Source organism: the organism of the source record quoted next, unplaced genomic scaffold (genome assembly GCF_019419815.1).
Source record: "Pyrus x bretschneideri cultivar Hongxiangsu unplaced genomic scaffold, Pyrus_bretschneideri_v1 Contig4, whole genome shotgun sequence".
NCBI lineage: Eukaryota > Viridiplantae > Streptophyta > Magnoliopsida > Rosales > Rosaceae > Pyrus > Pyrus x bretschneideri.
Window position 1 is genome coordinate 7250080 of NW_025999723.1, and position 17042 is coordinate 7267121.

Sequence of the window (17042 nt, forward strand, 5' to 3'; positions counted from 1 at the left end):
TACACATTGTACGAAACTAGTTTCAATGATCCAACCGTCAAACTTGTTTGCATATGCTTCAAGATCACATACGCCAAAAATTGCAAAAAACAAACATGCAGAGATCAAGTAACGGGACAAACCTTTTCGACGGCTATAAATGAAAAATCACGATTTAACGGTTATTTTAACTCCGAATTTGATGATTTTTTAAAGCTACACTCCTTGATCCTATATGAATACAATGAACTAATTCGATCGTCAATTTAAAATATTTACAAAAGTGGATACCACAAAATCTTGTGTTATACTTAATGAAAGTATAAATAAACTCCAATTGTTAGTGAATCTAATGTTTTGCTGAGATACGCATTGTACGAAACTTGTTTCAACAATCCAACCGTCAAACTTGTTTGTATATGCTTCGAGATCGTGTATGCCAAAAATCACAAAAAACAAACATGCAAAAATCAAGTAACGGGACAAACCTTTTCGACGGCTATAAATGAAAAATCACGATTTAACGGTTATTTTAACTCTGATTTTGATGATTTTTTACAGTTACACTCTTTAACCCTATATAAATACAATGAACTAATTCGATTATCAATTTAAAACATTTACATAAGTGGATACCACAAAAGAAAAAGGCAATGCAAGAAAAAACCCCAAAAAAAAAAAAAAAAAAAACTTTGCGCAACGAAGGTGCCTCTACGTCGCGCAAAACGCTTTGCGCAACGCAGTTGTACCTACGTCGCGCAAAGTTTTTTTTTTTTTTTTTTTTTTTTGCCCCTTTTGCTTAAGAGTACAAAATAAATAAATGAAAATGTACTTAGTAAATACATATACCATTGATTTTGATGGGAAACGCATTGTAAGAAATTAGTTTCAACGATCTAACTGTCAAACTTGTTTGTATATACAACGATCCAAGAACCCCCTCACCAAAAAAAAAAAAAAAAAAAAACTTTGCGCGACATAGTTATACCTACGTCGGTCAAACTTTGTTTTTCTTTCTTTTTTTTTAACCTTGTTGCGTATGAGTACAAAATAAATAAATGAAAATGTACTTAGTAAATACATATACTATTGATTTTGATGAGAAACGCATTGTACAAAATTAGTGTCAACGATCCAACCATCAAACTTGTTTGTTTATATTTTGAGATCACATACGCCAAAAATCGCAAAAAAACAAACATTCAGAGTTCAAGTAACGGGACAAAACTTTTCGACGGTTATAAATGAAAAATAACGATTTAATGGTTATTTTAACTCTAGTTTTGATGATTTTTTACAGTTACACTCTTTAACTCTATATGAATACAATGAACGAATTCCATCATCAATTTAAAACATTTACACAAGTGGGTACCACAAGAGAAAAAGGCAATGCAAGAAAAAACCCCCAAAAAAAAAAAAAAAAAAAAAAGACTATGCACGACGCAAGTGCACGTACGTCGCGCAAAGTTGGAAGAAAAATGGTAAAGTATTTTTTATTTGGCGCCAAGATCTTGCGCAACGTTTGTGTGTTGTGCAAAAGGCCTTTGCGCAACAATTCTTTGCGCGACGTTAGCTTTCGTCGCGCAAAGATGTTTTACGCGACGTAGAAACTTGTACGTCGCGCAAAGCTGTTTTGCGCGACGCAGTATAACGTCGCGCAAAGAATAGTCGCGCAAAGGCCTTTTGCGCGACGTTTTGTGTTTTGTGTCGCGCAAAACTACTTTGCGCGACGAAATTTGCTGCGTCGCGCAAGATTCCGTCGCGCAAACATGTTTTTCTACTAGTGACGTCACCAAAATCTATTCAAGAAAGACATGTCCCTTGAGTATAACCAAGGCCTCCCTTGAAATAAGGATTTTAAGCTAAAATAATCTCTGATATTGTCACAACTTTTCACTTTGGTCATTGTGGTTGAAAATCGATGGAAGTGGTCCCTGGGTTTGTTCACCGTTAATAATTTTGATCATTATGTGAAAATTTTCCGTTAAATTAAGGGTATTTGTGTCCAATCAACCTCTTCACTTCCTTTTCCATTCAATGAATATATTTTTCAGGGAATGACCAAAATGATTGGCCATAGACAAACTAATGGACTACTTTTATCTATTTTCAATCTCAAACACCAAAGTGAAAAGTTATGCCAATTTTAAACATCATTTGACTAAAAAGCTAATAAATAAGCCTAAAAATTCAAGGTGTATTGAAGGCAAAGGATATTGGTTTTTTTTTTTTTTTTTTTTGTTTGGGTGGGGGGGGGGGGGGCCTTTTAGATCCAGGTCCAAAAATATAGATGGTTTTTAGGAGTGAGTCCAATTACCTAATTATATGTATTTATTTTTTTAATGCTCATTTATATTTTCTAAAAATATTAAAAATCATTTAAAATCTTCTAATATTATGCATTTTCAACCCCAAAAAATATATTTAATATCATATAACAAAAAAATAATATATTGTCATAAATCTATCTGTAAGTCATTCTACCCTAACTCAAGTAACAAAAATATGAATGTATATCATACCTATTAGTAATTTATGAAACCTAACTAAAGGGTAGAAAAAAACATAATATATCTACAAGCAAGACACATGAATCTTACTTGATTATAAAAAAGAATATGTTATATAGGTAGATAAATATAATTAACTTGTGATATAGGTTGATTATAAAAATAAAAAATAAAATCTATAAATGGGGTTTAAAACGGGATAAAGAACAAGAAAGAACCAAAAAAAAAAAAAAAAATTAATCAAAGAGATAATTAGGAAGAAATTTGATTTTTTATAATAAATCTTATCAGTGAAGAGATAATTATTGATAATAAAATAATAAGATTTAAGGAATTGGACTTATTTTAATAAATTGGACTATTCCTACTATTGGCTCAAAAAATTGGACCTATATCAAGTTTCTCTTTTTTATATATATATATATATATATATATTTATTTTGACGCGATTAGATGGGAATTAGACATGAATGAAACTTCTCTCTTTCATTAATAATACTATTTTAGCTAGGGAGTGAAATATTGATAAGTTTTCTTAATGGGTCAGTAATCATCTTCTACATTCAACTTGAACACAAATGCATTCTGTCAGGCAAGATTTGTAGGGCAAGTGGTATTTTCTGGTAATGCTTCTACATCCAACTTGAACACAAATGTTTCGTTTCTTCCTTCAACTTACCTTGATAATAATGTCTTTTTAATTTTAATCCGACCCTCTATATCAAACAAGGCCGAAGAGTTTAACTTTGTTGTCTGGCCATTGTTTGCTAGATTATCTAGTAAATTCATTAAATTTGGGTCACTCGTTGCCGGTACTGATGAGTCCATATCATACTATATATTTTACCCTATTCTTAGTATTAATTTATTGGTTATTTTGGTAGAATTTTGATACTTTGTTATGTATTTTCAATGTAGGACATTCAATTTCCTCTGGAGAAAAAAGTGATCAAACAGATGAATTTTGGAGTGATTATATCAAAGTTTTAGATTTTTCTACTAAGCCATTTGACCGTGGCAATGAAATAAAGATCCAGTGCGCAGTGTTCCCAGATTGACATTTTTGGACATTTTCAGCATTTTGGAGGTCAAGATGGCATATTTTGAGGAAGATTCCTTCTAAAGATTTGTAGGGGACGTCTTCATCTTTCAAAAGAGATCTTTTGGGGACCAAATCAGAGTTGATTTGGTTAGTCAAAAATCTAATTTTCTGAGAAGTCCGAATTTCAGTTCAAATAGGAAACCTTTTATTTCCTATTTATTTACCTTTTCTAGGTAGGATTTTATTTTGTAGTAGTATAAATAAGGTTATTTAGCCATTAGAGAGAAAGAGGAGGAGAACGCATCACATTTTGCTAGGCTTAGAGAGCTTTTGATAATTCAAGTTTATTTTCAAGGTGTTTTCTATCCATATTCTTAATAATATTTTGTTTTATGATTATTCATAACTAATTTCCGTTTGCTAGGGCAAGGCCATGAGCCTTAGTAAGAATATGTAGTTTCTTTTCAATTTACTTATGATATTATGTATGCAATTTTTGAATTATTAATCACCAGTTTAAACTGTCTAATTGTCTTGATGATTGGCCACCATTAGGATATTTAGAAAAGTAATTTGATGCAATTTTGGCGGAGGGTTGTCCCTGAAATTGGCGCTGGCTTCTTGTGGTTAATATGTGTAACTTCTTAGGATGGACAACACGTCTTAAGGGTTATCTGATTTTTCAAAAAGGATTTCACAAAACTTAATGAGTCTTGCATGTTCACATTCGATCTGGACACCACAGACGGGTTACATATTAAATATACGTTTTATGTTGGAGGTTCCAAATAGGATATATACTAGGAAAACCTAACCTTCAAAACATGCATGTGTAAGCCATAAGTAATTGGAATAACTATGTATGATTGTTAAGGTGACGGCGGAACCATAGTGCTCAAATTTATTTTCAAAACTATTTTCTTTTGTTTTATTTACTTTCCCAATTTATTTAATTATTTTTAATTAAATTCGTTTTTAATATTTTAGGTAATAAAATCACCTTCTTCCAAACTTTGTTTTCAAATAAGTGATTTGATATTTACATAAATTATTCATTCAATCCCTATGGAGAACGACCTTGCTTGATCCGCTATACTACGACAACCTTGTTCTCTTGCCAGTATTTTGTGTGATTTTAACTTCTTTGCGCAGGTACCTAAAAATCCCTATCAGGTACCTTAATTAATTTTGCGATTGTTTGACACATGATATTAAGGAGAGTACTATTACTTTCCCCTTTCAGCATGGGTGGTCAATGAAGGAAGATTTGTGAAAAACATGTTCATTTAAGCAACATCAATAGCATGCAATTAACAATTAAAGGCGGAATCATGCTTGTATGCACTTAAAACAAAACATTTACCCATGAAATTCAAAGCCTAGTAGATAGGTGAACCAAGACTCAACTCAAAACAAAGTGAGTTGAGAAATCAATACCTTTGTAGATTCCTCTTTGCATAAGCAAAGGCTAATCACCCAAAGAGAGGGCCTTCATTCCTTGCATCTTAGATCCATGGATTTGGATGGATGAAAATGTTTCTCCAAGTTCCCAAAATTGAGAACCTCTAATGATTCATCACCAAGGCATAATGAAGAAGAAATGAGTGACCTTGGAGGAGTTTGATTGCTAGATGATCCCTCCAAGGTGGCCTAAATTTTAGAGAGAAAGGAGAGCTTGTGTTCTCATCCTTTCCCCAAAAATTACCATTAATGAATTTTGGCTATAAAGTCATACTTATTCCTTAATTCATTTGAGTGGCAAACTTGTAAATAAGTCCAAAACCACTCATTCTTTAACATGGGATTTATTGGGCTATTTGGGCCTTTGTGAATCATTATTCATTAAGTTGTCACACAACTTAAGTCAATGGACTTGACGTTCGAAGCCCATTGGGCCTTAAGGTCCAAAACTATCCCGAGGTCTTTTAACGAACTTATTCGTTTGATTAATAATCATATTAATTCATCCTTGCCATAAATAATTAAACCATTTAATTATTCTTACTCATCTCCGTTGAATCTTCAATCTCTACCTTACACGGTGTACGATCCATTAGGTTCCTTTTAGCGAGGCAGTGGGCGATTCAAACTCTTTCAAATCGATTGTGAATTGGAACTTACTTTCAATTCTCCCGTTAGTGATAATACACTTTTAGGGCTTCCACAAACCATGGTTGACGCCTAGCAGCATGTCATGGTTACCCAAGCTAATCAGAAGAGGTGGAGAACCTATTCAGTTTTAGGATTACAAATGCAATACGGTCTTTCTCTAATACAATACTCTTGACCACATTGTTTGGTTTGATAGTTTATTCATGTCTACTATCCAATGTGAGTCTTGTGCTTATATGATTACCTTGAATGTGATTTGGAACACATTCCTAAATCTCATTCATACTTTGGCCAAAGATTCTTAATCATATCATAGAGTATTCTCCCTCAAACAGTTTGAAGGTTAGAGATCCCTTGTTGCGCATTCACTTGCCTCCATGGCTAAGTGGCTTAACCCCAACGATGCCATGGACACCCTCCTGATGGAGTGACTTTGACATAATCAAAGATTAAGGACCTAACCACAAGACAACTGTGATGCCTCAGGTCAAAAGACTAATTTGCATTATCCCAACCATGAGTTCTCATGTGACATGAATATGAGAACTCTTCGTTAATCGTGTTCAGTGAACTCATTCTCTATTGAGCACCTACGTACTTGTCTTGATGTCACACACACCAATGACTCGAGACTAGTCACTCTCCCTGAGAGAAGACATAGCACGTACTGATCTTAACGGACTGTCAATGCCCAATTGACAATCCTATGATCAGGAACGTTTAGGATGTGTCAACGAAAGAATGGTCTCATGAATCTAACTTCTTTTAGATCGCATTCTTCCAATCACATATTCCTTGGACTTATCGTTTAAGCATATAACATTTATATGAGACGGCTCAAACAATAATATTTGCCCTTAATATTAAACTAGATTAGTTTAACATGTGAAATGTCCATAAAGTATCATCATATGATTGGTTTTAGGGCACATTTCCAACAATCTCCCACTTGCACTAGAGCCAATCAGCTTAGTCATCATATGATGATACCTCTTCTGTAGTCATTTCATAAATGGCTGAGTAGTAGGCCTAGACAATGGATATCTATATGTTATCCATAGAAGCAACCTTGAGAATAACGACGTCACCATTATACATGATTCTCAATCATGTGGTTCAGTCTCTCATTTGAGTTCGGACCTTGATGAGACCTTGATTCCCTGGCTTGAGCTATCGCCCCATTAGTGTCATACACTTTCTGGTTGGAACCGAATGGAGAGTTCATAAATGAACTTTCCCATCCAAACAACAATGTTGTAAGCTTCTATATGGCAATATATTTTGCATACATGATGGAACACATTAAAGTCATTACTTTTAACGTTTCCACCCAAATATCTCTTTAGTCATAATAAAGAGATATCTCATTATCACTTCATTCATAATGAAGAGATATTCTATGATGGATTAGATTCATAATCTAATACATTTACGCTTCCATTACGTTACTCTAATTCTTCCTCATTCTTGAGGAATCCATCCTTAGTATTTCTTAAATACCTAAGGATTCACTTGACAGTTGCCATGGTTCTGATCCTGGGCTTGCACTGATATCATCTTGTACCGTTCTAGGTACAACTTATATCAATGTTTTCATACAATATGAAATACATAAATCACCTTTCTGCGTATGCATAAAGGATTCTATTTACGCATTATTTCTTTGGGAGTCAAAGGGTACATTCCCTTTGAGAAGAACAACTTCCTAGTCTCACTAGAATTGTCATTCTAATTGAAGTTTATCATCATATGAGAAACTTCCTAGCATCTCTTGTCTATTTTAGGGATTGATATAATCCAATTATATCTTGAAATCTATCATTATATATTTCCATCCCATGTATATAGACTATGTCTCCCATATACATTCTATCATTATAGAATGTTTAAAGTCATAACTTTAACGATGAAGAATTCCTTTCACTTTCAAAATTAATATATATCATGTATATATATATTCAAATTTAGGAATATGATCAACTCCCACTAATCTTTTGTAAACCTAGTAAACAAAAGATTCATTTACATCTTTATGAGAAATCAAACAATTGATCTTTTCTCATAAGAAGCTTATAGCTCCCACTAGCTTGCTAAGATCCATGATGGATGGATCTCTACAACTAACATGTCTTAGAAGTATATATCATATATATATGGGTAATTGATAATGTCCAATGAACAAAATCTTATTTATGTTCATTCTTCTCCTAATGGAGAAATTCATTATCTTACGATGCTACTTTCTTTGATATTTTCAAGGAAATTAATCTAAAGTGTTACTTTTTCCTTGGATCAAATCTAAGGAGGTAAATACTTTAGACGTCTTACTCATCTACTTACATTTCTTGAATTCTTTGAAACCTTTTGCAAAGTATTCGGACTTGTGTTTATTCAAAATAAACTATAGTCCAACCGAGAGTGATCTTCGGTGAATGTCATACAACATGAGTAGTATTATGTTGTGGACAAGTGCCACTAACATCTAAGTGAATTAACCTCAACAACTTTGTGATTCTTTCTTCTTTCCAAAAGAATAAAGATTCGAACATTTCGCCTCTATACAATTTTAACAAGAAGGTATTGGATCCGGATCTAACGATCCAAAGCATCCATCTATGACCAACTCGTAACTTATGTTTTAGAGGTATCACAACTCAGTTGGGATTAGTCACTACCTTGCAACCTTTTGGGTTTTAAGCATCGTTATATTCTTAAACAGTTAACACTACCACATCATCTCTACTACAGAGACAATTAATTAGATTACCATAATCTAATCATTCATTAATAAAGAACAATGTTTTGTCAAACAAAACATTCATCCATCTCTACAACTGTGACGGAATTATGTTCCTTTAAAATTGGGACGTAAAGACAATCTTTGGTTTTTCCAATTTCTTTGGTAGTTCATATGAGGAAGTAAGTGCAATCCGCTTTCGCAGAGATCTATATTCGATTCACGTTTGGAATGTGAAGTACTTTCTCTTCTCTCATTAATCTTCTACTTTTTATTAGCACACTTTTACAACAATTGTAAAACATAGTTACTAATACGGAATCAAGCATTCAAGTAGAAGAACCAACTGTTTTGAACTATTTCAAGAACATATTACAACACCTTCGAAAGGTGTGTTCTTGACACTTGCAAGACATTTCTTGCAAATACCCCTTCCAATGTCCATCCTTTCATAAAGAAAGTTTGTTCCCTTGGAGTTATTTTGCCTTCTTCATTTGACTTCTCCTTTGACTACAATAGTCATGGTCCCTAAACTCCCACTATCTCTCTTGAAACTTATTTCAAATGTGTTATACACATCAAACGATTTGGAGAGCGTGCAGTTATTGTTCACTATATAGTTTACAATAAACTTAGTGAACCATTAGGATAGGGACACAAAGGTGAAGTCCTTGCCTAGTTTCCGTCTCGTTAAGTGGTTTAACACTTCAACACTCAATGATTCAAAATCATCATAAGTCCATATAAATGGACTATTTTTGTCAACCAACCATTATGTTCTAAACATAATAACAAACTTTCAAGAGTTGTTCAACGCAACTCTCATTTCTTCATACAACAATTTGTAAGTGAAGAATCATGGCACATAAAGCGTCCATGCCCTTGTGCTTACTTCAAAAGTTCCTTGTTTATGTAACAAAGAAACAAGCACTAAAGTTTGTGTTGATTAAGGGTTGTTCAAAGCAACTCTTATTTCTTCATACAACAATTTGTATTTGAAGAATTATGACATTAAAAGTGTTGTCCTTCTCATGTTAGACTTATCTAACATATTCTTCCAATGATACATTATTAATAGGAAGATTGTGAGGATGAGACTACTTAGTTACATCTACAAGCCATTAAAGACAATCTATGGGATTGTAGAACTAAGTCCGGAAATTAAAGCATTCGGCTTTTCTTTGTCAAGTTTTGGATAGCGTTTGCAAATATATTGGTAAACAAATACATAACGAATATAAATTGATTGATTTTAAGCCATTTGATTCGGGTCTTTAAATCAAATAGCACCACCCACTATTTTTGGCAAATTCCATATCCCTCATCGGAATTCGAGAGTTTAATTGAACTCTTAGCGGGGTATGGGAGACTCACCATTACCAAGCCCACCTCACGATGATACGATGTTGGTTAGCAAAAATAATGATGAGAGAATAACGCTTTACTCATTTACAACGTTTGTAATTACCCATCTTGTTTGGCCTCTAGAGAATGTTGCCTCACGATGATACGATGTTGGCACTATTGCACTTAGTTAAGTTATTCCCACCATGCTTAGTTCATGAAGGGGTTCAAGAATAGCCTCACAATGATATGATGTTGGCCATCCTCGTTGCCTACACTCACCTCATCATATGCGTATAGACTCCTCCTGAATGTAAGCATGCACTTTGTACTCCCCCATGATAGGGTGAAGCCGGTGTACAAGTCACAAACGATTGGAGCCTACCACGGTGGAAGGCCACGAAGAGATATTCAAAGCATCTCTCGCTTATCAACTTAATATTGATTTGGTTGAGGGTTTTTAGGTCTCATCACATATAAACATACATTTTAATCCAATTAAAACATTTTGGTCCTATTACAACTATTGGTCCATTTGATTGATTTAGTTGTATATAATACTCCCACTAAGCTTTTAAAACGTTTTTTAAAGCAAGAGTATATGATACTACTAACATAAGGTTTGCATTCATTGATGGACTATATAGTTGCCTTAGGGCCTTAGGATGACTATGAACCTTTGATTCGATTCAACACGAGCCTAGTGTTGAATCTCGGTCTAGGGATGGAGATTGATTTTAGTTACGCGTTTAATCACATTAAGGCGTGTTGTCTTAGGGCGTTGGACCCAACTACTCCAATTTCATGCATATCGAATAAAACAAAAAAGGAGTACTTCAAAGTAAATAAGAGCTTATGCTCTTTTACAACAATTGATCAAATCAAATTACTTTAAAGTAAAGAAGAGCTTATGCTCTTTTACAACAATTGATCATATCAAATTACAACCAAAATTTAATCTACACATTCCCATGGTTCAAACAAATTTGAAACGGCCTTTCACATAGCTCAATTATAGTAGGCTTAGGTTCATAATCACCCTTTCTTTAATTAATTAACGCTTTAACTAATTAAACTTGAATGCAACATTTTCATTTGGTTTTTGTATCCATAGAATTGATTTAAATGGAGCTAAATGAAATGAAAATCCAATTCTCATTTAAAGAGACAAAACAATTTTGTTCTCTACTTAATTTGGGCCAAAATGCTATGACCTCAACTTTTGGGCCATTTTGCAAAACTTAAACTTTTGGGGTCACTTTGTAAAAACACAAAAGTCCACTACTTCATGTAATTACAACTAGAACCCAAAAAATTTCCACAAAAGCTAAAACTTCATTAAAGGAGCAAAACAATTTGTCCTTTTAGTGATTTTGGACCTTTACGTAAAAACGTAAACTTTTGGGTCAAAGTACAAATACACAAAAGTATCAAAACTTTATGTAATTGCATGAAAGCCCCACAAAGACCCTAATTGAGTAGGGTTGCCGGCCATTTGAAACAAAGTATAAAAAAAATTTCAAAGTTTTGTAAGTGGGGTGTGTGAAATGGAATAAATCATTACACACCAACCCACTAAAATTTCTTTAATTTTTCAAAATAAATATCTAATATATTTAAACATAAGAAATATTTCAAAACAAAAACTTTATGAAATAAATCAAAACTTTGAATCAAAACACCAAACCTTTTGTTCTTGGCAAGAACATACCAAGAACAATGAAGAACATTCATGAAAACCCATAAGAGCTCCATGAACATTCTTCACCCAAAAACATACCAAAACCACTCAAACTTAAGGGAAATAACATACAACCATACTAGGGTACATAGGGGTTCCAAAAGTCACTTTAAAACACTTTTAACAAGTCAAACAAGAACCCAAAAATCCACCCTTTGGATTTGGCCGAATTTCCCAAAAAACATGGCACCAAATTTTAGCTCCAAAATTCATGCTCATATGAACTACATCTACAACATTTGAGATGGCAAATTTTCTAACAAAATTTACATTCAAAAAAGCAAGAATAAAGCTTGTAACAATTACAACATTCAAATCACAAACTATGAACTACAAAACCCAAAAGGATTCACCAACTATTAGACCTAGGCTCTTGATACCACTTGAAGGAAGATTTGTGAAAAACATGTTCATTTAAGCAACATCAATAGCATGCAATTAACAATTAAAGGCGGAATCATGCTTGTATGCACTTAAAACAAAACATTTACCCATGAAATTCAAAGCCTAGTAGATAGGTGAACCAAGACTCAACTCAAAACAAAGTGAGTTGAGAAATCAATACCTTTGTAGATTCCTCTTTGCATAAGCAAAGGCTAATCACCCAAAGAGAGGGCCTTCATTCCTTGCATCTTAGATCCATGGATTTGGATGGATGAAAATGTTTCTCCAAGTTCCCAAAATTGAGAACCTCTAATGATTCATCACCAAGGCATAATGAAGAAGAAATTAGTGACCTTGGAGGAGTTTGATTGCTAGATGATCCCTCCAAGGTGGCCTAAATTTTAGAGAGAAAGGAGAGCTTGTGTTCTCATCCTTTCCCCAAAAATTACCATTAATGAATTTTGGCTATAAAGTCATACTTATTCCTTAATTCATTTGAGTGGCAAACTTGTAAATAAGTCCAAAACCACTCATTCTTTAACATGGGATTTATTGGGCTATTTGGGCCTTTGTGAATCATTATTCATTAAGTTGTCACACAACTTAAGTCAATGGACTTGACGTTCGAAGCCCATTGGGCCTTAAGGTCCAAAACTATCCCGAGGTCTTTTAACGAACTTATTCGTTTGATTAATAATCATATTAATTCATCCTTGCCATAAATAATTAAACCATTTAATTATTCTTACTCATCTCCGTTGAATCTTCAATCTCTACCTTACACGGTGTACGATCCATTAGGTTCCTTTTAGCGAGGCAGTGGGCGATTCAAACTCTTTCAAATCGATTGTGAATTGGAACTTACTTTCAATTCTCCCGTTAGTGATAATACACTTTTAGGGCTTCCACAAACCATGGTTGACGCCTAGCAGCATGTCATGGTTACCCAAGCTAATCAGAAGAGGTGGAGAACCTATTCAGTTTTAGGATTACAAATGCAATACGGTCTTTCTCTAATACAATACTCTTGACCACATTGTTTGGTTTGATAGTTTATTCATGTCTACTATCCAATGTGAGTCTTGTGCTTATATGATTACCTTGAATGTGATTTGGAACACATTCCTAAATCTCATTCATACTTTGGCCAAAGATTCTTAATCATATCATAGAGTATTCTCCCTCAAACAGTTTGAAGGTTAGAGATCCCTTGTTGCGCATTCATTTGCCTCCATGGCTAAGTGGCTTAACCCCAACGATGCCATGGACACCCTCCTGATGGAGTGACTTTGACATAATCAAAGATTAAGGACCTAACCACAAGACAACTGTGATGCCTCAGGTCAAAAGACTAATTTGCATTATCCCAACCATGAGTTCTCATGTGACATGAATATGAGAACTCTTCGTTAATCGTGTTCAGTGAACTCATTCTCTATTGAGCACCTACGTACTTGTCTTGATGTCACACACACCAATGACTCGAGACTAGTCACTCTCCCTGAGAGAAGACATAGCACGTACTGATCTTAACGGACTGTCAATGCCCAATTGACAATCCTATGATCAGGAACGTTTAGGATGTGTCAACGAAAGAATGGTCTCATGAATCTAACTTCTTTTAGATCGCATTCTTCCAATCACATATTCCTTGGACTTATCGTTTAAGCATATAACATTTATATGAGACGGCTCAAACAATAATATTTGCCCTTAATATTAAACTAGATTAGTTTAACATGTGAAATGTCCATAAAGTATCATCATATGATTGGTTTTAGGGCACATTTCCAACAGTCAATGTAACATCTCACATCGCCCAGGGGAGTGATCCTTAAATGTATATTCACATCCTTACCTAGCACGAGGCCTTTTGGGAACTCACTGGCTTTGGGTTCCATAGGAACTCCGAAGTTAAGCGAGAAGGAGGCTAGAGCAATCCCATGATGGGTGACTCACAGGGAAGTTGCTCGTGAGTTCCCAAAAACAAAACCGTGAGGGAATGATAAGCCCAAAGCGGACAATATCGTGCTACGGTGGTGGAGCGGGCCCAGGAAGTGATCCGCCCCGGGCCAGGATGTGACAAATTTGGTATCAGAGCCTAACCCTGGCCGTGGTGTGCCGACGAGGACGTCGGACCCCTAAGGGGGGTGGATTGTAACATCCCACATCGCCCAGGGGAGTAATCCTTAAATGTATATTCCCATCCATACCTAGCACGAGGCCTTTTGGGAACTCACTGGCTTCGGGTTCCGTAGGAACTCCGAAGTTAAGCGAGAATGAGGCTAGAGCAATCCCATGATGGGTGACCTACTGGGAAGTTGCTCGTGAGTTCCCAAAAACAAAACCGTGAGGGAATGGTAAGTCCAAAGCGGACAATATTGTGCTACGGTGGTGGAGCGGGTCCGGAAAGTGATCCGCCCCGGGCCTGAATGTAACAGTCAAGATCGTTAGGTCTGAACTATGAAGACACCAGTTGTTACTTGTTAGGCACACAACTGCGAGGCTTATCCTAGGTTTAGCGGTAATATTAGTGGTTTGTCTTCGTTTGTTTAGAAAATTATTCAAGTTCAATTAACATTACCACACAACGGTATATATATTTATGATGAGTTGGATATATTGCGGCTAGCCTGTTCTGATCGCATATGCTTCAAAAGTTGGGGACTTCAGCTGAGCTAGTAGGTTTTAGGGGATTAATCAAAAGAAATAAATTTCTTGCCAACTTCTGTACATGTTACTTAATATTTCTGACTTCATTGACTTCTGTTTTCCCCATCACTTGAGTTCAAGAGATTTTTTTAGTGTGTTCAAAATACAGATACATACTATACCATTATATAAGTGGATGGACACCTAAAAAAAAAAAAAAAAATTCTTCCACTTATATACTGACATATAGTGTACTGTCTATGTTCGGACACATTACAAAATCTCTCTTGAGTTCAGCCTGTTAGCTAAGTTTGGGGTTTTTCTTTGATATCGAACTTGTTCTTTATGAAAGTCGAACTTAAGACCTACTAGCTAGTTAACGAACTTATTCTTTTATAAAGTCGAACTTAAGACTTCTAAATTACATGTAAAAATAAATATCACTTGATCCTCCTATTAGCGGCGTGCATGCTATTTCAGTTTCATTGATCATGTACCTATGATTTTGTTTCTCTATCCCTTCTCTCCATGGATTATACGAGACAGAAAATGTGCGAAATTAATGTGGAGAACTCTATGGGTAGGACTTAGGACTCACAAGAGAATTAATGGCATCCAAGATTAAGAGATTCAGAAAGCCTAATCACATGTTGATGCTGTATTGTCAAAATCTCTAGTCATTTTCTTTCATGCGATAAAATTAATTCAATCGAGAAAGCTAATTACTTAAAGATAAGATAAGAGAAAATCAATTAATGTAGTATGAACATGTAAACTGAAAATTTATAGATGTTTCAGTTAAAAGATGCGATTATGAAATAGAAACTTGGAGAAAAAAAGAGAGGAATATGTGCCCCTTAGTTAAGGAAATGGGCATTAGAGAGTGTGATAGTGATGAACAATCTTGCTTAGCTAGCCAATGGTACCTAAGTAAAACAAGGACCAAAACTTCAATGAGGGGTACTTGGTTAGGTATGCGAGTAAGTTCATTGAGTTAGCTAGTACTTGGGAAGGCTTGGCTTGAAAGGCCTCTATGGTCTTAATCAAACTCAAAATATCTAAAGGCTATAACTCTTGAGATTATATGACGTCGTGTTGTCAGATTGTAAATGAGAATGGTTGATCGATTTGATTGTTGTTTAATCGATTGTGTGGTTCAGATTGATCAGTTTGAGTCGTTCAATTTGATTTCTCCTCAGTCTAAGATTGCCCGTGTCAAAACCTTGTGAGTTGGTAATTGCCCACTAACATTTCATAAATACATTCACCTAACCCCAAAAGCTAGCAGCCCAAGTGGTTCCCGCCACCCCCCATCAGGCCCATACTAAAAATACCCAAAACAAATTTTAATAAAATCTATAAAATAAATAAAGTAATCAAAAGGTCAGAAATTAAAGCTTCAAGTATTTATTTATTTAATTAAATAAAAAGCAAAAAAATCCTAGAGACATATCCTTATCCAAAACAAGACAGCTCCACAAGCTGAAGCTTTGCAGCAGCAAAAAATGGCGACAATGCCACCATCCTCCCTGCAACTCCCCAACCAGTTCCCACTCACGTCCTCATCGACCAAACCCCATTCGCCCAAACCCTTCTTCTCCTTCGCAACCCGAGCCACTGACCCGGAAACGCCACCCTCCGAGCCATCGTCCGAATCCGGTTCCGGCCCGGATGACTTCGACAGCAAGCTGAGCCAGGTCCGACTCCGATACCGCAGCGGCACTGGAAAGAAAGCGGAAATCCGGAAGACCAAGAAGTCCAAAAGCGGGTCCGGATCCTCATCCGCGTCCAACTTGTACCTTCCACCGGTGCCGCTCAAGGAGCCGGTGTCTGGAGGGTTGAAGGTAAATTTCGGGTTCAGCCCGTACAGCGAGAGGTTAAACGGGCGAATCGCAATTCTGGGTCTAACGGCGTTGCTGCTGGTGGAGCTGGCGACTGGAAAGAGCGTGTTGAAGTATCATACGCCTCCGGTTGTGCTGGTGCAGGTTTACTTTGTGGCGGCGGTTGCGGCGGTGTATATTAAGTATGAGAAAGAGAAGGTGAGCGTGTGGCCTCAGTCCGCTCCGCCCAAAGAGTGAACAGAAATTTAAATTATACATGTGATTGTTCATTTGTTAAATTTTAATTAATTTGGATTTGTTTTTGTAATGCAAATTCCATCTTTGATTATAACATTAAACGTTGAGTGTGTCATTCAAAATTAGGATTATGTTTTTTGCGTGCGGCTTAAGAAATATGTTATAAACCATTTGGAAACAGTTTTACCATTTATCGCGTCATATAAACATTGTCCATTCTGCATTCCTCTTCATCCCGTTGTGTCCCGATTTTCAAGTGCGATAAAAATGCTAACGAAAATAGCTTAGCATGCATTGTAAATTTGTAATGAAAATGCAACACTTGAAGATGGTCTTGAATTCCCAAGTAGCATGCATCAAGTGCTCCTAACAATGATTTTTTACAAAACATGGAAATGTTTCTCAAACCCAACTCTCTAGGCGCTAATCCGAGAGCTGGGTTTGAGAAAATACACCAATG

At 35.5% G+C, this 17042-nt stretch overlaps 1 protein-coding gene across 1 annotated transcript; it reads left to right on the plus strand.

The window, feature by feature from the left end:
* Nucleotides 1–16009: 16009 nt before the first annotated feature.
* LOC103928589 lies at nucleotides 16010–16714 on the plus strand. The gene has a single exon (XM_009337657.3). The coding sequence runs from the start codon at nucleotides 16010–16012 to the stop codon at nucleotides 16580–16582; it is 573 nt and encodes a 190-aa protein (XP_009335932.2). The 3' UTR covers nucleotides 16583–16714.
* Nucleotides 16715–17042: the final 328 nt, after the last annotated feature.